Consider the following 23,862-nt stretch of genomic DNA (forward strand, 5'->3'; position numbering starts at 1 on the left):
TCCTTGAGGGAGCAGATGAGTAGATGGCTGCCAATGACCACGAGGGGTCACAGTCCAAGTCACCAAAGCCCTGGGAGTAGTCCACTGTTCAGGGACAGATTACAGAATAGTGGACTAGCTCCCAATAATTGTCCCATGGATTCCAATTCGCTGCAGGGGCCTCTCTCTCTAAATCTAACAGTTGCAGTAGAGTTTTTCCAGTGGTGCTGGCCCCACCAGTCCTGGGGCACTGAATTTATTGCAATTTACAGCAGTGCCAGTAGTCACTGGACTGGTAGAGGAAATCTTTCGAACCGTAGGTGTTAGAATGTATGTTTCAATTTTTTCTGGAGCCTCTGGTGGGGTCTCATTAAGGGGGTGAAGACATTCTGTCTCCAGGCCATACTGAAGTAATAGAGTAAACAGCTACAACTATCTCACGTGCACGGAGATGGTAAGAAACAATGCAGGCTCATTTGTCTTATCTTATGAAGGTGCTGGAACACCCCGCCAACTTAGAAGAATCTCTTACTTAGGGGCATCTGGACTCAGAGGACTTTGTAGGACCTGAGTGCCCCTTGTTTCTTGGGCTGTGCTTGTAATAAGACTGGACCTTGGGCTCCCTTCCTTTGGATCAAGTCACTCCTAGCAGCAATCCAGCTCCTCATGCAGACGGATATGTCTTTCTTTGCACCTAAGGTTATAGAGCTATGCATTTCTGCAGGCAGCAGCATGGAGGAATTATTGATTCCACACAGAGGTTCCACTCCTGGTTCTTGCAATCTTCTCTATACTGGTGCACAGCCCTCCTTGGTCTTACTATGTTGAATGAAGTAATGGCTAAGTGGGCCAGTCCTTTCACTCCTCTTATGGCTAAAAGTGGACTGCCTGGCTAATTGAATGGCTACAATATTTAAAAGTCTCAAAGTGCCTTAATTCTGGCGAAGCTTTTTCCATGTTGTTGCAAACCATATTTACAGGTTTCCTACCTCACTGTCCTGACTGACTCTAGTTAGAGTCTGGCCTAGGTGGGGATGTTTAGTGGCCTTTTCTGCTGATTCTTTGCTCGTGAAAATGGACACAACACCAGAAACAGGAGAGGGGTGGTTTCACCTGCACTAAACAGAGTTTCTGGGCTGCCACTCTTCTCCACGCCCCAGGTACATCAGCGATGTAGAGGGGATAGAGTTGTACTTGCAGGCTGAAATGTCTGAATTGGATATGGACACTTCAGAACACATTTGCCTTTACTATTCCTAGTGAATGATCCAGACACTAGTCTAGGTCTTTGCCCGTACAAAAACTAAAGCAATAAAATTAGGAAAAATGCCCGGGCAGTCCGCGTCTCGTTGCCCAGCACCAACCTAAAACACTGCAGATGTAACATTGCAAGTTATTCTAACGGGTTTCTAAGCTACTCTTGAATAAGTTTAGCCACGTGAGCCTTGAGTCAGCAGGCCTGAAAGCAGGGGTGAATGCTAATGGGAAGAATTATGATAGACCCAACATGGTCCTTCACCAAATCGGGGTTGAAATTATCATTGAGAAGGGAGACTAAGGTCACCCCAGCTTTACAAGTGAATGGTCACCCATGAATGTTTGCTCATCATAAGCATTGCCGTTATAATATGAACTCTCAGTTGTCTTTGGAAAAGAGAGTTTGGAAAAAAACTTACCCAATGTTCAGGTTGTCTTCCATTAAAGCTTCCAGGCGTGGGGGTCGCTTTGTGCCAATTTCAGACAGCTTTCATAGTAAGGGGTCACTTCTCTTTTCATAAGACCCAGTTTTGAGATTTGCCACATTTCTTGTGCAATTGATTTGACTTTAAAGGAGGTTTGACACCCATCATATTCATCTCCCTTCTTTTAAGCTCCAGTGAGGAGGTCTCACCATCAGTCAGTGAGGTACCTGCACTACTCATTATAAGGCTCATCTAGAGAAGGGTGGGCCGTATGCTCTAAGTGAGGGGGTATGTGAGAGGACAAGGTGTGCTTTAAAACCGCCTTCTCTTGTCAGAGGCCACAGTTTGCGGTCTTTAAAATTCGTTTGTGACCCCTCATCAAAATCAGAATTAGTCTGCATAGACAATCAGTAGCTGATGCCATTGTGGTCCACATTTGGTTACTATTCAGTCACATTCTCTAATTTCACTGTCCACGGTTTTCTTTTTTCTCTCAAAGAATGTTTTATAGTAGTATTATTATTTTATTGTTTAATGAAAAATTCAAATATATTTATCAGAAATATTCACTAATTTAGAAGGTCTCAAACATGGATGTCTCTAGCAGTAGTTTAGCAAGCACAGTACTACTCCAGGACAAAAGGGGCCCATTGCCTTTGCTTGCATTAGGACCTATGGCGTTTATACTACACCAAAGGCATCAAACCAGACCATGTTGTAAATTTGAAAGCCACGGACCTTGCTAGCGGTCATTAAGAAAACGTGTGAAAAAACGTGTTATCAGTTTGTGCTGTGCTTGTAAAAGGAGTGCTATCCTCTTAGAGTTTGCAATATATGTACCCAACCAAATATTACTCTCCATCCTCTCACATGAAGAGGCAGCCCTAATTGGAAGGTGTGACACTTCTCTCTGACCTCAAAATAGCCAGAGTCCTTGCAAGATTATCTAGGTACACGTGAAAAGTGCTGCGGATTGTATGCACGGGTCCTGCCATCTAAACATTCCCTGTCTTTTTGGCAATTCGAAAGAAAAGTGGTGGCGTGGGTACAAGGAAGATTCCCTTCCACACTTCTGCTGTGGCCTCTATTTTCAAAATGAAATTGATGCATTTGCAGTTGTGATGGAGGTTATGACTCCTCCAAAGTAATAAGAGACAAAAACATCAACTTACAGCATACAAGTCAACATAAACCAACTCCATCCCTAAAAAAGTTCCTCAATGACACTGGCCAGAACTAGTTGGCTAATAAATAAAATCCCACTATTACACAAAAGACTAACTTGCAACTTGCTTCCCTTCTTTGCCCTGCATATCTTCCCATCACCAATATCTTTGGATTAACACTTGCTCAGTTCTACACAACCACCCCATGGATCATGTCAACTTGTGAGATCAGGTACGGTTTAGGAGTGACAGGGTGTCTGAGTCCGAAGTTGTACATGGTAGGTGTGCATTTGGGTGTGCTTTTTCTACTTTAATGCCAATTCCCCTCTCTCCTGCAGACGCTTTGATGCTATGGTGGTAATTGTAATAACACTGGGGGGTTGCCTTATCCTCATTGGATTGCGGTGTATGCCAGTAGTTGGAGAATAGGATAATCCCCTGCCTTCGCCAAGACATGGGGTATTGACAAAGCTTTGTATTTTCTAGTTAGATCCCTCTTATATCAAGCATGCCCTTGAAATGTCCAGTATAAAATTCTAGGTTCCATTTCGTCTGACTTTACTTCTCTAATCAGATTTCAAAATGGCCTGAAGGGTGATCTAAGATTGAAAGCTATTAGCACTGGCACCAATCCAGCCTATCGCAGCAGAAAAAGCCCAGAGTGTCTGGCTGGTGGCTCTGCATAACGTTTGCAACCCTCGCTTTTGACTTTATTTGTACAATAGCCCTGTTTTTTTAATCTACATTGTGAAAGAAGGGGGAGCATTATTCTTACACAGCATTTGTCTTCCTTTCCTTACACTTGTCTTTCAAATTAATCTCCTAAATATTATCTAGCAAATATTAAAGGAGTATGGAACAAGAGCACTCCCATATTATAAGGAGCACATTAGCACATAGAGTAAATCTAGACTAATGCACACTGGCCTGATCATGTGGGGTTCACATTATAAAAAAAAATTATAGTTAGTTACATGAACCAAAACAGAACGAGATGCATTGAGATGAACAAATGCATAAAACTGTGTATTGTGTAACTTGTGCCCACACTAATTCAAGGGCTACTTCTATTTGCTAGGAAGGCAACATGAACATCTAATTGGAACCCAGCACCGAACCACCAATGCAGGGTCTCAGGCATTCGACTCTTCACCATCTCAAATCTTGGTTTCAGGTACAGAATTTGGCCCTCAGGTGCCAGCCGACCGCTTGTGTCAACTCTTCCCAGTCACAGCTCCCCAGTCTGGCTATGAAACCAGCTCAACCGGGTCCCAACTCTGCTCAGGGCAAGATGGCAGGCAACAGCCCAACACAGGGATCTAAAGGGGGCCAAGCTGATGGGCCCGACAACCTCAAAAAAGGAGATCCACAACACCATCCCAGCAACGGCAGCCTCAGCAGTGTAGAAAGCAGAGGGAATTCCACAAGCCGAACGCCAGTCCCTGTGACCACACACTCACTCATTGCACCCGGTAAGGAAACTCATGCCTATACGATGAGCATAAAATGCCACCTTTGAGTAACTGTGTTGATTTATGTGAGCTTTGTTTTTCTACTATGGGGAAAGAGTGGCCTCGCTATTTGTTGAATGTTTTGTTGTCTATTGTCACAATCTGTTTTCCACATTCAGGGCATCCTATTCCCACTCTCCACCTCCAATGGGTTTACTCTTTGTTGTCCTGCCTTTTGCTTTATACCTCCAACTACCTCTCTCCTTCCATACCCGATGCCTCTCTGCCCTAACTTGGCCCTCACACCAAGTATTGTATCCTACTTTCACTCATTCATTTCCATATTTCATTATCACTCTACCTCCTCCCACTCTGTCTCTCACTTTAATCCACCCTCTCCAGGTCTCTGTATTCTCTCTTTCTCAATTGTCTCACTTTACACCTGATTCACACTCCACATGCTCCAGTCTTTCTATTTTTCTACTTCCTCTTGCAGTCTATCATTTTCCTTTCCACATCCCATATATTAATCTTTTTTTTTTTTTACATCTTACCACTTGACTCTTACCTTCTCTGTCTCTCCTTTCATGTTAGCTCAACTTGTCTCTCACTTTGCTGACAGTCCTCATGACTACAATTTCACTTGTGTGTTTTGCTCAGATTCCTAGCTGAGAGACCCTCCAGAGAGAGGCCTACAGGTTATAGTTTTGTAAACTGGCATGGTTGCCTCAGTCTTCCATGGTTTCAACATTGCCTAATTGCTACTTGTTTGTCATGCTTCCCTAGTTATCACCTTGTCGTTCTCTGATCTGTCTGGATGATACTTAAGAAAATAGATATAGGATTTCTGGCAAACAGGAGTCTAATTAATGAAAATGTTGGCGCTCTTGTACACTGACTCTTGCGATTCTAGCATAACTGTCTCCCAGTTTTAAGCTTTTGTGTCCTAATGCCCCTAGTGTCTATCTGCAACTTGTGTCTCTACCTGTCTGTGGCTGTGTCTTCCTCAGTTCCTGTTTGTGTCTTATGTCACATTATACTCTTTGGTTAAGCATCTCATAGTACCTGTGTCTCCCAGGCCCTGTGTTTCCCTCACCGAGCCACAGTGCCCTCAACCCCCTAGTTTTGTTAGAGACTTCTAAACACAAATTCCTCAACTTAACATCCACCCCAGTTGTCAGAGTGAATATGGAAAACAGCTAACCAGGACCCCTACACGCCAGGAGTGGGATCCTGCGACTCTGTATTGCTGCAGTCCTCACCAGATGTGATGTGCTCAGGCCTATATAGGCACCAATCATGCACTTTGACATCAGTTCCTTTCTTTCTGTGCCTGCAGACGCAGATCCCGCGCTACCTCTGGTCTCTCAGGACCATTTTTAAAAATGTTTTTCCAATGTGCTCCGCTGATCGAAGTCTCTCCTCCTATTGATTTCGAAGCATCGTCTTCTCGATGTCAATCGGTGTCAGGTGTGGAGTCGGTAGAGCAAATTGGGGAGAATGTGGCATTTCCACTTCCTTCTCAGGGAGAGACTTCGGAGGGCCACCTTGTAACAGGTGATACAATGGGGTCTGGGCCCTTTCAGCCCATTTCTGAGATTATTCCATCTCGGGTGGAGGAGGTTGAATATCGGCTCTTGGTGAGGCTAGTGTGCTTTAGTTCTCCGCAGCCTCAGGGCTTCTTTTCCCTCCTAGTCTTGCTACTGATGCAAGTTCCTCCTTTGCAGATATGTTGAGGAGAGTGGCAGCAGTGTTGGAGTTGTCACTACCTACGGTGGAGGAGTCCAACAACCCTCTAATAGATCTCCTTTACCAAGGTCAGTCGGGGGAAGTACCTGTTCTCCCATACAGTGAAGCCCTGTTCGACATATTGTTAGGAACTTGGGACAAGCATGAGTCAGGGTATCTCAGTGGACCACCCTATATCTCGCAGGCATCTACCTGCTCCAGGAGATCCAGTTTGTTTCCTCAGACATCCTACCTCTTGTAGCCTGATAGTTCAGGCGGCTACAGCCTCTAAAGATATGGATTCTTCGCCTCAGACTCCATTAAACAGGGACTTTAGGAATCAAGATGTATGTGGTTTACACATCTTTGCTTCTGCTAGTTCTGTGTTACGGTCTACCAACCCGTCTTGTGTTCTGGGACATTTTTCCCATACTCTATGGGATACCTTGCAGACTATGTTGCCATCGCTTCCGTGTAGCCTTCTTCCTGATGTTGAAAACTTGTATAGAGGTGGCTAACGGGCAGCTACGCTAATAATCAGATGTGGCATGGATACTACTGATTAAGGAGGGCGAGCTGTGGCATCTTCGGTGGCGCTCCAGCATCGTGCATGGTTAATACCTTCAGGCTTTTCAGAGGCTGTGCAGGCGACTTTAGTCGATATGCCCTTTGACTGCGCCCATCTCTTTGGGGCTCAAGCCGATTCAACAATGAGATGCTTCTGTGATGGGAGAAGTGATACAGAGCCTTGTTAGGGCATTGACATGTCCGCCTTTTGGTTACACCAGATAGATATCCCTGCGTGGAGCAGATGTTATTGTTTCAAAACGGTCTTTAACAGTTTATGTGATACAAGTGTACCTGAGGTATGGTTTTTCCCTTTTTTCCTCTGAAAATGGGCTGCATGCTCAAGTGGTCATTTGCAGGTGTTGTCTTGTGGTTAGGAAGTTTACCTTTTAACATGCTTCTTCAGAGCAGTTTGGTATACTGGTAAGCATTGCTGTTGACTTGCAGTATTTTTTTTATAGAGACATGTACTTATGCCAATTATGAGACCTTGTATACAGAGTGTATACATGTTTTTTGTGAATACTCTAAATTTCCACTTCAGGGTATTTTTGGTTTCTGGTTTGTCCAACGCGGTGCTTTTCGCTACTCTAGTGGAGTGCACTTTTCATTGAATTCAAGTGGTATATGGATAGCTTTTGTGTTGGATAATTTTTAGGTTATGCTTCCTGGCAAGGGGGTCAGGTCAGCTTTATTATGTAGTGGGTTCCTTATCTGCACATAGCAATTTATTCCATGGAAGTGTGCTCCATTTGTCTGGAGACATTGTTTGGCAATTCAAGGTGTCTAATTGGTATTCTTCTGAATACTTGGAGTCTTGGTTTCCTCCATTTTTGGAGGTGATATTTATTCTAATGTTCAATTTTGGAACATAGTTGACCCGTGACCACTGCTTCCTAAGTTATCTGAGATGCAGTATCTGGATATTTACCCTGGGGTTGTACATGTTTGAAAATATTTCTGTTTTATCAGAAGAGAATGATCCTTCTTCACTTTAAGGACATACTGGATATTTCCATACTCTTCGGCACTATTGACAGTCCTACATTTCCAATCGGGAGTTTGGATGTTCTCTGTCTCCTTGGGGACATTTCTCTTTCTTTTGTAAGCATTTGTTATTTTCTGTACCTTACAGCTTTTTAAGGGATCATAGTGTGAACGTATGATCTGAGGCTTCGTGTGTTCTTACAGAACTAAATATGTATACTTGAGCCCTTTTCTTCCTCACGGTCAGATTGGATTTTGGCTCATTTTTATGTGGGTTTGCTTTAGGTAGTAACAGCTTGTTAAGATACTTTTGTCAGGCAGCATTATCTGAATGCTATGTCACCCAAGGTGTTTCACTGAGGGTGCGATATCACTCTTGATTTTATATTGTATGATATTTTGGGACAGGTTTTTCAGTTCCTTTTTCATCCATGTGTGTATACAGACTTCGCGTAGGTGTGTTGCATATTTGTTTACACATTCTGAGATATAGTTCTGTTATATGTGATAAAATGGATATTACATTGCATTGATAAAATGTTTTAAAGTTTTTATTTTGAGATGCGGTTGCTCCTCTCTTAGCTGTAAGCTTTGGTTCGGATCTATATGCAAGCGTGGAACACGGCTATATAGAGATGGGTATAATCAATATTTATAGCAGATTCCTATCTGTTTAATTGCCATCTTTCTGTCTCTACAGGCTCTATTCATTGTGAACCTTGGGGTGGTCATTTTAAAAAAAAATGTTTTTAAAGAAGATGTGTTCTTTACTTTAGGGACGGACTATGGCGTTCATCTGTCTAGATAATTGGATTGATCTTCCTGACCTTGGAAGGATTGGGTTATTCATCTTGATTTTAATGGAAAAAGGTTTTGGGAGCCCTTCTATTCTGGAGTTATCAGGACAGATTTCCTTAACATATTCCTTTACTGAAATGAGGATGCGGGTTAAGTGGTAATCGCTTGGGCGCTAATTCTTCTTGTCCAAGGGCTCACTTACACTTTGGGGGTTAAATACTATTGTCTGACTGTTTTCAGATGTTTTCTGACAGGGTATTATCCTGTTCCCCTTGAGGCTTTGGTTTTTTTGTGCCTTTGGGGTTGCTTCTTATTTACATTGTCTGTGGTCATTGCCACGGGTATTATGGAGAGCCATGCTCTTTTACGTTTAATTCCTAGGTACGTATGGTCTGTAGTCAATTTCGACCAGCTGGTTCTCTTTGAGAGCTTTGGTAGGATTATTTCCCAGACCCTCTCCCGGGTGAGTATAGCTACGGTATTTAATTCAAAAGTTAAGGAATCTGCAGCTAGATCTCTCTGTCAGATGAACAAGTTACTTACCTTCGGTAATGTATTATCTGGTAGAGACACAGTCTAGCCACAGATTCCTTAACGCCCTGCCCATCCTCCCTGCTCTGCAAACGTTATGTACTATAAGGGTTATACCCTTTTCAGTACTGGTTGTATGCACCAGAGATCGCTGTTTCACATCATTGTGTAACTCAACGGACCATTTGGTCGTACTTCTTAAATCTTGACTTGATATTGCCATACCTTTTATTTTCAATTGCTTCATCACAACATTGAGTCTTTCCTTATGGGCCTATTCTGGGTATTATCATACCTTTTATTTACATTTTCTAAATATGTTATAGAGATTCATTGATCTTTTTTGGCAAACTGTTTCCACAGCCAGTTTTTATGGTGGTTCCACATTTTGGCGAGGAAAGTTTCACAGAAGAAACTGACGTCCAGGCGCCAGAGTGGACTTATATGACTCCACTGACGTCACAACAGAAGTCGACGTCATCAGAGTCGTAAGGCGCCAACCCCAGGCGCACAGAGGGACTGCTGAAAAATTTCCGGTTCCAGTCTGACACCTAGGGAGAATTCAAAAGATAAAAGGAATCTGCGGCTAGACTGTGTCTCTACCAGATGATACTTTACCGATGTTAAGCAACTTGTTAATTAGTGAACTAAAAGGCAAATCAGGGGTCACTTGTACCCTATATGTCGGCTAGATTCTTATTATGCTAGGAGCAAACATTTAGTTTATTAAACCAAACCAAATTGGGTTTTTTTTGTACAGCAGGAATGCTGAACTCACATACTGGAATGTGTTCTCATATGTGATAACGAAGAAAAAGGGGGCACTGCAAAATAAAATATTTGCCTAGGATGACATTATGAGACCACTTTATGGGTCAAGTACATTACAGTTTAATTGAGTACATTTTTCAAATTACTAGACTGCAGGTCTAGTGACATTTTTATGATTTTTCGAGGCCTATGCAGCCACAGCAGTCTCAGCACCAGGTATCTCTCTGAGATTTTGGAGGAGACAGCGAAAAATCTACAGTTATGGCTACTGAACTGCTATTCGGTCAGTGGTATACCCCTCTCGCTTCCCCACCCAGAGTTGACAATAGTGCATCGCTTAGGGAGAGGGACAGACCAGAGGCATCTGGTAACTGGCGGAGGCCCGGCTCCACATTGGTCGCAGCTCCAACAGACCAATCAGTTTGGCATTGAAACCTTCCTGCCATAAATCAAAGGGAAACTGGTCCAGGTGTTCATGGACAACTATACTGTCATGTGGTATTGCAGCAAGCAGGGTCGGTTGGAGGCCATCTCCCAAACCTATTGCAAAATAATAAACAATCAACCAGACCCCACAGCAACCCTAAGGGAACGATGGCAAGCGGACGTTGGAGAGCTGGATGATACAGACTGGCAGGAGGCACTGGCATCTCTGCGAGAAGTTGCGATCTCCGAACTCAAATTAGTATAACTAAAAGTCCTCCATCGCATATATTACACCCGTATCACAATGCACTGACTAGGTCGAACACCGACACCCTTATGCTTGCTGCAATGTGGCTTGCCGGGTACGTTCTATCACATTCTGTGGGAATGTCCACGGATAGCACTCTACTGGGCGACGGTCATTAGCACGATCTCACGAGTAGGTGGAGCCACCGTCCCGCCAGAACCAAAAAGATGTCTCCTCAATATTTGGGAGCCTACAGATCTGAACTTGACGACACAGGACTGGGCTGCACTAGGGATGATAATTGCAAAACGTAACATAGCCCAGCACTGGGGTACGGGGCTGATTCCCACATACCGACAATGGAGCTGTGATATGGATAGCGCAATGGTGGCAGAAAGAGCAGTTTACATGCATAGAAGGTGCCCCAAGAAATGGTCGAGGGTGTGGGGTAAATGGAATGCATTTCGGGGCAATATATGCGAACCCCCGCGGGAAGAATCGATCTCTGATGTCAGCGATTAATGGGTGTGTAGCGAGACTGTGTACCTCATTGTAATTCTCTCTAATGTGCTGCAAATGACAAAAAGTTTTTATTAACGAATCAACTACAAAGGTTAACATTTCACCATGTAATGAGAGATGCTTACCCTTTAACGTGTACTATAATCATAAGTCATGTTGACTGCGAATTTTCAGTTTGTAAAAGATCAATAAAATATATATTTTTTTAAATTAAAAAAATGCAGGGTCGGCTGGGATCATAGACTCTGTGCCAAGAGACCCTGCATCTCTGGACTTTGCTGAAATGCCAGGAGAGTTTGCGGGGTGCAGCACCTGGCAGGATCTTTAAACATGAGGGCAGACGGACTCTGCTAACAACACCTTGCAAATCATGAATGGTGATTGCATCTGTAGGTGGTGCAAGGTCTCTTCCACAAATGGGAAGAACCTTGACTTTCCCTTTTCGCCACTGCCAAGATTTTGCAATGTCAGCTCTTCTGCATGTTGGCGTTTCCAAAGCGGCTCTTGCTCGGACACACTTTTTCTTAAAATTCGTTTTCTTAAAATGGAACTCAGAACTCCTGTACACCTTTGCACCAATACCTCTCTTGCTCTGAGTACTGAGGAAGTTCAGACCTGATGAGGCTGATGGCTCTAGATTGGGCACAGAGAGTGTGGTATCCAAAACTCTTGGGCTCGAGCATCTGTCCTCTGGTCAGGCTGCCGCCTCAGGTAGGACCTCCTGTCGCAGCAGCAGGGAAACATCCTCCACCCTAACCTGCTCATGATCAACCACCATGATTGGAGATTGAGCAGTGGCAGGTGAAATCCTTTGACCTCCCTCCTGAGGTCGTAGATGTCCTTCTTGCAGCCAGATATCCCTCAAACAAGTCCGTATACGCCTGCAGTTGGGACACGTTTGTGGCCTGGTGCCGCTACCAAGCAAGTGGAACCACTCCATATCTTGGTGTCCGAAGTTTTGTGTTGGCAGTGTCCCCAGCCCAACAAGGCCATGCTTTGGGCTGTGTTAAAGGGTAGCTTTCTGTTATTTCGGCCTTTTTACGTTTGAAGGACCAGACCTCTTTGTTCAAGCCATTTGTAATGAGGTTTCTTAAAGGGTTACTACATTTGTTTCCGCCTTCTACTTTTATCACACCCCAGCGGGACTTGAATTTAGCTTTGGCTTTTCTTTGTTGTTCTACATTTTAAACCTATGCACAGCTGCCCTCTGAGGTAACTGGCCCTTAAGACAGACTTACTGGTAGCTGTGATGTCGGCATGGAGGGCGAGTGAGCTGTCTCAGATAACTCCTGCCCCCTTACACTACTTTCTACCAAAACAGACTGGTTCTTCTGACTCGTGCCTCCTTTTTGCTGAACATGGTGACTCATCCTTACATTGGACAATCTATCACCTTTCAGATGTTTTTTACTTTGTTTCACCCCTATAAGGAGGAGGAGGAGAGACTACACCCATTGGATCCAAAAAAGGCTCACATCTTCTAAATCGATCATACCAGAGAACCAGGAGTGGGGATCAGCTGTTTGTTGGAAGATCTAAGAAAGGCACGGCAGTGCAGAAATGAACCAGCTGCTGCCACTGCATTGACTAAAGGAGTGCCTGTCCTAGGCATTTGTCAGGCGGCTGTGTGGGCACCTTTCCGTATGTTCACAAAGTACTATTGTCAGGACAACCAGGTCTGTCAAGATTGGCCTTTTGCCCGCTCTGTTCTGCAAAACTTCATTGAACCACTACCTAGGAGGCATTGTTTGGGTATCTATTTTAAGGTGAGAAATCTGTGGTTAAAAGTCTCTATCAAAAGGCCAGGTTACTTTCCTTTGGTGATGACATTTCTAGTAGAGACTCAATCTAACCGCAGATTCTTCCCGTCCTCCCCATTCTGTGAACTGGCTTCTTTCACCTAAAAAGATCCCAGTCTAGGAATCTGCACACTAGTCATGACCAATTAGATTTTTAGCTCCTCATCTGTGAGCAATCCAAAAAATGAACTGTCAATGTGCCTGGATAGGCCGTTCAAGTGACAACTGGCGCGGATGGTGTCAACACTAAGTCGCTGGTGCCACATCCCGGCACACAGGGGTACTGCTTCAAAGTTTTCTGGATCCATCATAACATCGGGGGGAGTATTCGAAAATGAGAAATCTGCAGTTAGATAGTCTCTACCAGAAAAGGTGTTACCGAAGGAAATTAACTTGATTCTACTGTGTGTTTAAGCCCTCTTCCATTGACTCCATCACCCATTATAATTGTCTTCCTATGTTAATGTTTGTCTCTCACTGTCCCATTTTCAGTGCTTCACTGTCCGTCTCATCATCCTGCTGTGTTCCGCTGGGTCTGTATTGCCTTGGCCCAATGTCTTTACCCCATTGCCCAATAGCCTGTGTTTCCATGCCCTGGTGTCTGTTTCCATTGCAAGGCACCTTTGGGCATATATTTTCCCTGCCCAAAAATACGTGTTTCTCTGCACCATTGTCCATGTTTACCTGTCATATGATCTGAATTGGAGGTACATTTGTACAAAAATTCCTCAGAGCCTGGCGCAGGAACTTTAAAGCTTCAGTATTTTTACTGAGATACCCCTTCTTAGAGCACACTGATGAATTAGTAGAATAGAACCAAGGAGAGAGAGAGACGGTAAAAGGGCAGAGAACAGAGAGAGAAGAGGCACTTTTTGCATATGGGCTTAGGGGGCTATTAAGAGTTTGGTGAATCGGGAACCTCACTCAAGTCTGCAGGGCATCTGGCCCACAACAAACTTATGACTACCCCAACTCATTCAGAGTCATGAAAACTGCCAGGTGAGGCTCGGTGCCTACAGGATCTAGCTGCAGGGGGTCTAGAGACTATTAATATTGCCCCCACACATATTGCTGGGCATACCCTGGACCTCATTCTCTCCAACTCCTTGGATATTAAATGTGGTGAAACGATACCGCTTACTTGGTCCGATCACTCTATGATATATTTTCAAGTGTTGGGGCCTATGGACCCTGTCCCGATGTCAAACAACTCTAATACACGCCATTACCGATCCTGGCATAAATTAACTGCCAACCATTTTTCCCTACTATTCTCAGAGTGGGACAGCACGTTAGAGGATGTGGATCAACAGCTCGATCTTTTTAATCTGAGAGTTAGTAATTTATTGAATAAAGTAATTCCTTTCAAACGCCTCAGATTTTCACCTAAAAGCTCTGCCTCTGGCTGGTATACGTCGGATTTGCGTGCTGAGAAAAGCGCCTGTAAAAAACTGGAGCGGTCATGGCGCCGCTCACACGACGAACATGCTAAAATCTTGTATAAAGCAGCTATGACAATTTACCATAAAAATGTTAAATTAGCCCGTAAATCCCATATTGCAGCAACTTTGGAGCAGGCGGGTAATAATGTAAGGCTACTTTTCCAAATTGTACATGATTTTATAAACCCCAAATCTTGCCAGACTAAGGACAGCTTCTCCCAGTCACTATGTGACAACATCTCCTCCTTTTTTGTGCAAAAGATTGAGAAGATTTATCATAATATTACCCCATCCAATACTTTTGCTTCTAGCGCTGCAGAAATTATGCCACAACTTACTACTGAGGGACCTCGTTTGACTACTTTCCCCCCTATCTCTGTCACCGAAGTGCAAATTCTTTTGGAATGCACTAGATCTGGATCCCCCACTGGATATTTTACCTGCTAAAATCTCTTCCCGTTTTGCGGCCCTGCTGGCACCCCCAGTTTGCTCGATAGTCAACGCTTCTTTAAAATCTGCGACTCTCCCTCTAAAATGGAAACATGCTCAGATCATTCCTATTCGCAAGAACTCTAACATCTCCCCGGAGGAAGTATCAAACTATCGTCCTATTTCGTTGCTCCCTCTACAGAGCAAGATAGCGGAGAAATACGTCAATAAACATCTATCTGCTTTTCTCGAGTCTTGCAAGGCTCTGGACGTCTCTCAGTCAGGCTAAACATAGCACTGAAACGGCTCTGGTGGAGGTTGTGGATAATATCAGAATGGCTCTGGACCAAGGTCAAGCGGCACTTCTGGTGCTGCTTGACCTATCAGCAGCTTTTGACACCATTTCCCATCAAATCCTCCTACAAAGACTCCAGGAGATTGGTGTGGAGGGATCTGCACTTAGTTGGCTGACTAATTTTCTGTCTAACCGTACTCAGGCAGTGGCAATGGAGCCCTTTACATCGACTCCCACACAGGTTACCAGAGGCGTCCCGCAGGGCTCATGTTTGAGCCCCACCTTATTTAACATCTATGTGACGCCTCTGGCCAAACTGATGAGAGACCTGGGGTTTAACCCCATTTCCTATGCAGACGATACCCAGCTCCTCCTCACCTTCGATAAAACGAGATCCGACACACATACCATCTTCTCTCAGGGCATGATGGCTATTGCCGCCTGGATGAAAACCAACTATCTCCAGTTAAACTCTGAGAAGTCTGAGATCCTATTATTCGGAGGTGCAGACATCTGTTGGACACCTAGATGGTGGCCTGAGGAGCTGGGTAAACCACCTGCTCCTAAAGAGGTAGTCAAAAACTTAGGCATTAAGCTTGATAAAAAACTCACGATGCAAACCCACGTTAACACCATTGTAGGGTCTTGCTATCACATCCTAAGTTTACTTAGAAGAGTTTTTCCATTGCTTCCTATTTCCACCAGGAAGACTTTAATTCAAGCATTACTCATGAGCAAGATAGATTATTGCAATGCTCTTCTTTTCTCTGCTCATGCCGCCTCTTTGGACAAACTGCAGGTTGTTCAGAACACGGCTGCTCGCCTAGTTACTGACTCACCAGCCAGGACTCCTTCACAGCCCCTTCTGCGGGAATTACATTGGCTATCAATTAGGAAAAGAGTGCATTTCAAAATTGGTTGCATGATTTTTAAGGCTATAAATGAACTTAGCCCTCACTATCTTGCTAAGAAATTGGTAATGTATCACCCTATATCCTCCCTCAGATCGGGTTCGCAGAAAGTGCTCTCTGTTCCTAGAGTTAAGAAAGCTCGTTCAGGTGGCAAGGCTTTCTCATATCTGGCTCCTATTTTCTGGAACAGTCTTCCCCTCTTCCTTCGTATGGAAATGCGTCTCTCCCGCTTTAGGAAACTTATGAAGACTCATCTTGTCTAGCTTCCTGACTAGTTCGCTGTTGCTAGCGCAGAGATACCCCCAGGGGTGATTCAGCGCGATATAAAATTATAAATCAAATCAAATCAAATCATTGGAAACCTGGCGGTGTACGTCTGAAAGCTCTGGTCAACCATGCAAGGCATACATAATTAAAAGCCTCAGCTACAGGGAACATACTGCCTACAAGCTAGGGCCAATGATTTTTTGTGTCTTAGAATCAATCCTTCCCCACAATTTGGGGGTTTGTTTCTGCGAAACATCAATTAAGCTGAAATGACACGATAGTGCATCAGACATCATATGTTCGAGGCATATGAACTGCAGATCACACACTTAGGATAATAGATCGCCATCTGGTGTTGGGCTTGGATGCTTGCAGGTTGTTGTTGTCTTCGAAAGAAGTCTTTGGTCACGAGATAGGTGACTCCTCCCTTGGACGACAGTGTGCATGGGCATCAACTCCTCTGTTAGATTGTTTTTTTTCCGCCATTGGGTTTGGATGCAACTTTTCCGTTCCGGTTGGAAATATCAATTCCAAGCTTTTCGAAGCGCAAAACTTCACACAAAACATCGAAGCACCTTCATTCTCGACATCGATTTCATCGGCTCGATTCCAGACGTCGGCGAGGGCCGCTGGGCCTATCCATGCCGTGAGGCCTACGGCTCATGGGAAGTACGCCTTTCAAAAAATGCCCCCAGTGTGGAGCAAAATGTCCGCACAGTGACCACCACAAAGTCTGCAACCTGTGCCTATCACCGGAACACGACGAGTCCAGCTGTCCAGCCTGCGCATCTTTTTGATCCAAAAAGACCATTCGAGATCGAAGGGCCCGACGACACATCATGGCACAGAGAACAGCTCCGGAACCAGAGTACATCTTTGATGAAGGCCCCGATGTCTCGGAAGAAGATTCCGAAGATCTACAAATTTCCGAAGCATACGACTCCGATGACCCCATCACTCCTGGGCAACGTGTGAGTACTACTGCCCCTGCCCCAACCCCACCAAAACCAAAGGCATTGGTCAAGACTTCGCCTGCTGGCCCCAGTCGAGACCGAAAACACCCTTCAGAAGCCCCGCCTCCCGGCTTGGCTCCGAAGAAACTTAAGCCTTCTGGTAGCTCGGGACCGAGTAAACTGCATATCATTGTCCTACCGGCACCCTCGGCACCGAAGACAAAATACCACTCAGCACCGAAATCGGCTCCAACACCTTCGGCCCCGAAAACACCAAGGCCAATAGACAAACCGGCACCAAAGGTTCCCAAGACTACAGATACACCTGCGGTTCCGAAACCGACATAGGCACCAAAAACATCATCGGTACCGAAACCACCGGCTAAGGACTCTCATACGCCTCCTAAAGCCAAACAATCCACCGATCAATCAAAACCTCGATCGGAACCGAAAAAAACGGTACCAAAGACTGTTCCTGAAGAACAAGAACTTTTTCATCCAGATCCCAGGCAGAAAAAGATTTATATAAACCCCAAGACTTGACATGTCACCGCAGTGCCATGTAAAAAACGGAAACTTGACACACCACCTGCCCCAGTTCCTGTAAACAGGAAGGACTCTGCAACATCCCCTATCCCTCCTTCCTCTCCTATACTGCCTTCTATCCCACCCCCTCTGCCTACACCACCCTTACCTACACCCTCTCCATCACATACACCACCTCCTCAGGATGATGATGACCTAGGGGGTGGGGATGACCCTCATAATCCATTCACGGATCCAGACACCTCACCATTGGATGATTGGGCATTCCCTTTACCAGACATGCCTGACCCTCAGCCATATCCCTCAAAACCATCGCCCCCTGACGATCACCTGGGGTTTGGCCAATTATTAAATAGAGTGGCACAATACCACGGCATCACAATGCACTCAGACACACCAGAGGAAGACTTCCTATTAGACACTTTCGAACAGTCTCAAAAGTCTGTCCAAATTCTGGCCATGATTAAAGGAGTCATAAAACACGCCCCCGAAGTCTTTAAAGACCCGTTCGTGCCAGGGTTCTCAACCCACGGATCGAAAAGAAATATAGGCCTGCCCCTGAATATCCTAATTACATCAAAGGGCAACTCTCTTTGGATTCTTTGGTCGTTTCCACTGCCCGGAAACGCGCCAACTCCCAAACCACAGGTGATACACCACCCCCAGACAAAGAATCCAAACTGTTAGAAGCCTCTGGCAAAAGAGTAGCAGCACAAGCCGCTAATCATTGGCGTATTGCCAACACCCAAGCCCTCCTAGCACGCTATGACAGGGCCCACTACGATCAATTAGAGACTCTCTTACAACATCTGCCAGACCAATATAAAACCCAGGCAAATGACCTTATTCAGGAGGGAAAACTTATTTCAAATGCAGCAATTAAATGTGCGATTGACGCCGCAGACACCGCCTCTAGAGCAATCAACACAAGTGTGCTCCTTCGACGACATGCCTGGCTACGCATTTCAGGCTTAAAGCCAGAGGTACAAACTACCATACTTAGTCAGCCGTTCAATCAGGAACAGCTCTGTGGGCAAGCAGTAGACACTGCCCTTGAAAAAATGAAGAAGGACACAGAGACGGCTAAGTCCATGTGAGCATTACAGTCTCCCCAACCACGTGGCTCCTTTCGGCGCTCCTTCTATAGAGGAGCCTCCAAAAATATGGGGACGGACACCTCCTCTACATTCAAAACCACTACACAAACATCCCCCAGTAGAGGATATTTTAGAGGCGGATACAGAGGAAACAACAACAAGGGGAGAGGTCGAGGTAATAACAACCCTCGCACCTCCCCTGCTACAAAACAGTGAGTTTCCTCCACTCCCCCCAGACCATTCCACTCCGGTCGGGGGAAGACTAAAACAGTTCCTACCTGTCTGGAACTCCATCACAACAGACAAGTGGGTACAACAAATTATCCAGTATGGTTACTGCCTGGAACTCACAACTACCCCACCCCACATACCGCCCAAACAGCGTTCCATGTCACCAGACCATTTTACACTTCTCAAACAAGAGGTTCTTTCATTGCTTCAATAACATGCAATAGAACCAGTTCCCTTAGAACATCAGGGTACAGGGGTATACTCACTCTACTTCCTAATCCCCAAAAAGGATGGGACTCTAAGACCAATACTCGACCTCAGACCCCTAAATCTGTATATCAACTCAGATCATTTCCACATGATCACTCTTCAACAAGTGCTCCCACTACTGCAACAAGGCGATTTCCTTGCCACACTAGATCTCAAGGATGCCTACTTCCACATTCCCATACATCCTGCCCACAGGAAGTATTTAAGGTTTGTGGTGGACGGACAACACTACCAGTTTAGAGTCCTTTCATGCGGAGTAACAACTGCACCCAGAGTATTCACAAAATGCCTACCAGTAGTAGCAGCACATCTCAGAAGGCAACAAATTCATGTATTCCCGTATCTAGATGACTGGCTAATAAAAGCCAAGTCATTCAACAAATGTGTTCTACACACTCACCAAACCATCCAAATCTTACACAACTTGGGATTCACAATAAACTACCCTCTCACATACATCACTATCTAGGGTCCACCATAAACACCTCCACAGCCCTAGCATATCCCAGCCCAGCCAGGATAGGCAATATTCAAGCTCTTATTGCAAAATTCCAAATCCAACACTCTCTTCCAACAAGAGTGTTCATGCAACTCATAGGCATGATGGTGTCATGCAAGACTTCAAATGCGTCCCTTGCAAGAATGTCTAGCACGTCAGTGGAACCAGGCTCACGGACAACTCGCGGATCTGGTGTTGGTGGACAGCCGCACACATCGCTCTCTCAAATGTTGGAATATAACAAACCTCTCCAAAGGGCGGCCATTCCTAGAGCCTCTTCCACAGATAGTGCTGACAACGGACGCATCGCTCATAGGATGGGGAGCCCATCTTCTCGGCCACACCACTCAAGGTAAATGGACCACTCAACAGAAAATGCTCCATATCAATTATCTGGAACTGCTAGCAGTGTTCCTAGCACTAAAATCATTCCAACTACATCTCCAGAACAAAACTGTCCTCATCCGGGCAGACAACATGACAGCCATGTATTACATACAGAAACAAGGAGGCACACATTCTCCCAGCTGTCCCAGCTCGCACAGAACATTTGGAGATGGGCCATTCCCCAGAAAATATATCTACTTGCAGAACACCTTCCAGGGGTTCACAATCAGATTGCTGATCTGTTAAGTCGACAAACTCAACAGATCTACGAATGGGAACTACATCCTCAAGTCCTACTGCCCTTTTTCCAACAATGGGGCCAACCAGACATAGATCTGTTCGCCACACACGAAAACGCAAAATGCCCAACCTTCGCCGCCAGGTTTCCCCACCCGGAGTCAAAGGGCAATGCGATATGGATGAACAGGTCAGGCAGATTTGCATACGCTTTTCCGCCTCTCCCACTCATTCCATTAGTGGTACGCAAGCTCAGGCAACAGTCTCAAACTGATCCTAGTAGCTCCCACATGGGCACGCCAGCTCTGGTTCCCAACACTACTGGAACTCTCGCTAGTTCCACACCAAGAACTGCATCTCTCCCCGTCCTTATTAACCCAGAACCATGGAGAAATCAGACACCCAGATCCAGGTCAACTAAATCTGGCGATCTGGCTCCTGGAGTCCTAGAGTTCGGTTACCTCAACCTACCACCAGACTGCATGAATGTTATAAGAGAGGCCAGAAGACTTACCACTAGAGCCTGCTATGCTGCAAAATGGAAAAGATTTGCCATTTACTGCACTAATAATCATATAAACCCACTGGATGCATCCATCCAGGACATCATTTGCTACTTACTACACTTGCACAGATGTAATTTGGCATACTCCTCCATATGTCTCCACCTAGCAGCATTAGCAGCCTACTTACAAAATAGACAACACTTGTCACTCTTCAGAGTGCGGGCGATCAAAGCCTTCATGGAAGGACTAAAAAGGATTATTCCTCCCAGATTACCACCCTCTCCAGTATGGAATCTAAACATTGTTCTTACAAGGGTCATGGGACCCCCATTTGAACCTCTGCATAAATGCGAACTGTAGTTCCTCACATGGAAAGTGGCTTTCCTTATCGCTATCCCATCCCTCAGAAGGGTAAGTGAGATCCAGGCTTTAACCATACAAGAACCATTCTTACAATTACACCGTAACAAAGTGGTTCTTAGAACAAATCCGAAATTCCTTCCAAAAGTCATAACTCCGTTCCGTCTTAACCAATCAGTAGAGTTACCGGTGTTCTTCCCAAATCCAGACTCGGTAGCTGAAAGAGCTCTTCATACCTTAGACGTTAAAAGAGCCCTTCTTTACTAAATTGACAGAACAAAATCATTCCGCAAAACAAAACAATTGTTTGTTGCTTTCTCTCCACCACATAAAGGCAACCCCATTTCCAAATCTGGGATAGCTAGGTGGATAGTTAAATGTATCCAAATATGCTACCAAAAGGCTAAACGCACACTAACGGTTCCCCCTAGAGCGCATTCCACATGCAAAATAGAGGCTTCCATAGCATTCTTAGGAAACATTCCCTTAGAAGATATTTGTAAGGCAGCCACATGGTCTACAACACACACCTTCACTAAACACTATTGTGTTGATGTACAAGCAAAGCAACAAGCTTCTGTGGGTCAGGCTGTCCTTAAAACTTTATTTCAAACTGACACAACCGATACAGGTGACCACGGCTAGGGGAGATACTGCTATATAGTCAATCCTAAGTGTGTGATCTGCAGCTCATATGCCTCGAACGGAATATGCTACTTACCAGTATGCATCTGTTCTTGGCATGTAGAGCTGCAGAGCCACACACGCCCACCCACCTCCCCGGGACCTGTATCTGTTCCAGCACTTGTCTTACTTAGACATCACACATGGACATCTCTCTCTTTTCTACAAACTCCATCATTTCCCATCATGGCGAAAAACAATCTAACGATGGAGTTGATGCCCATGCGCACTGTCGTCCAAGGGAGGAGTCACCTATCTCGTGACCAAAGACTTCTTCCGAAGACAACAACAACCTGCAAGCATCCAAGCCCAACACCAGATGGCTATCTACTATCCTAAGTGTGTGGCTCTGCAGCTCTACATGCCAAGAACAGATGCATACTGGTAAGTAGCATATTCCTTCTAATAAAAGTGTTCCCAGCTCCGTCAGTAGGAGCGCTGCCAGTTAAAAAATGTCTCAACCGATCAGCCTGGATCTTAAAATACGGTATTCTGCCACCTGTGAGGCAGGCAACGCAGTGGCTCTGTTGCTCTAGCAGAACACAATATCTAAAATGACCCAGTGCAAGTATAGCAGATGCTGCATAATTGAAGATAGTACTAAATTAAAATAACCAAAGTGAACTCCGAATACTGAAAAGCCGTGGTGCACTATCCCGGGTAATGAGGGGTGGAGAGTGGACATGCAACGTAGGGACTGCGCTTCAAACAATGAGATCCCAGTTGCATAATGACACTCTTTGTGATCTTAGAAATCCCTCTGGATTGATGCAAGTCATGTTAAAGGATCAGTATAACCCCCGAATTAGCTCTTTTGTCTGCGGCCTGACCCTAAAAGTTATGTCTGAGGACTGAGCTTCGAACGTTATAGAGTTGCTATCTCAGACCTGAACCTGTTCAATACAACCTAAGGGCTTGCTTTGCCACCTAAGACAAACATAACAAAGGTCTGTGTAACTTGTGTCAGGTCTGCTATATAAAGTCAAATCATATAAACCTTTGGCACATCTTTCCTACGCAAACCCTAAATCTGTAAGATCTTTGTTGCTTGAAGGATAACTCTGCTTTACGACACCTGCACCTGTATATTTTCATCTTCACAATGATAGCTCTGCTGTTTAAAGCCTGAGGAAATATTGCTGATGTTTAGTGCTTCTACGTTCTGTTGTCAAAGTTAATTGACAGATGTAAAATATTTTCATCGTCAAAAAAGATACAAACTTTAAAATCAATGTCTCATAAAACAACAGTTAGTTCATTGATTAATAATAGATCAAATCTATTGCTTAAATAATTAAAACGGTATATTGCACCTCGTGATCTTGCCCATATCTGTTTGCTGCACTTGTGCTAATAGGTTTTGCCTGAGAGACCATGCCACATGGAGGAATTTTGAGACTGCCACCACAACCACAGGGGAGGAGTCGCTGTTGCAGATCCTAAGGGCATTTATTTGATCTGTGAGAGATAAACTCCGGCATAGGGGAACAAGCCACCTGCACCTGGCGATACTATACTTGGGGCTAAAGAACATGAAATGTTCCTCAGTTTCATCAGTGGAGGGACAAAAGCTGGAACTTGGCAAACCTGTCTTAGAGGAATCCCATAGTGTGGTAAAAAAGCAGTTCTTGGCAGACTCCCATATAAACTGCAGAAACAAAATATGAGCATGCACTGGATGAATATAATCAAGAAATGTGTCTGCGGGGGGGCGTGGCCAACCGCTGACGGGAATGGCCGCGCAGTAGCCGAGCTCCGCTGCGCCACTCCTGAAAACTCCGTCAAATTTAATTTACGCCGGCCAATTCCTCTTCCTGAGGAGGCTAACGAAGCTAACAATTGATATCTGAGCGGTGGCTTAAGTTTGAACGAGATCGGAAGAGGCTGGACGTGGCTGTTAACGTTGCACGCTCTGCCCGCTGTGACCGCGCCCAAGGAGAGTGCAGCTCCACGGCAGGCGGCCTCTACGCAACGCCGCGGCTGCGGCCAGGGCCGTGGCCGGACCTAAAAGTGAAAGTTGGCGGAATTGGCGACGTACGCAGAGATCATCCAGCTGAGTGTCCCAGTCCACGGGAAGACGTCGGGTGGTGAGTG

At 45.1% G+C, this 23,862-nt stretch overlaps 1 protein-coding gene across 7 annotated transcripts in view; it reads left to right on the forward strand.

Moving 5' to 3' along the window:
• The window catches only part of PHC2 (polyhomeotic homolog 2), a 556,042-nt gene that overhangs the window by 329,771 nt on the left and 202,409 nt on the right, over window positions 1-23,862 (forward strand). For all 7 annotated transcript variants that reach the window (XM_085603959.1, XM_085603955.1, XM_085603952.1 and 4 more), the window contains one exon: window positions 4,002-4,299. In XM_085603959.1, coding sequence (XP_085460085.1) covers window positions 4,002-4,299 — 298 coding nt within the window. The remainder of the gene's footprint in view (window positions 1-4,001; window positions 4,300-23,862) is intronic.

Source organism: Triturus cristatus, chromosome 1_2 (genome assembly GCF_964204655.1).
Source record: "Triturus cristatus chromosome 1_2, aTriCri1.1, whole genome shotgun sequence".
Lineage (NCBI taxonomy): Eukaryota > Metazoa > Chordata > Amphibia > Caudata > Salamandridae > Triturus > Triturus cristatus.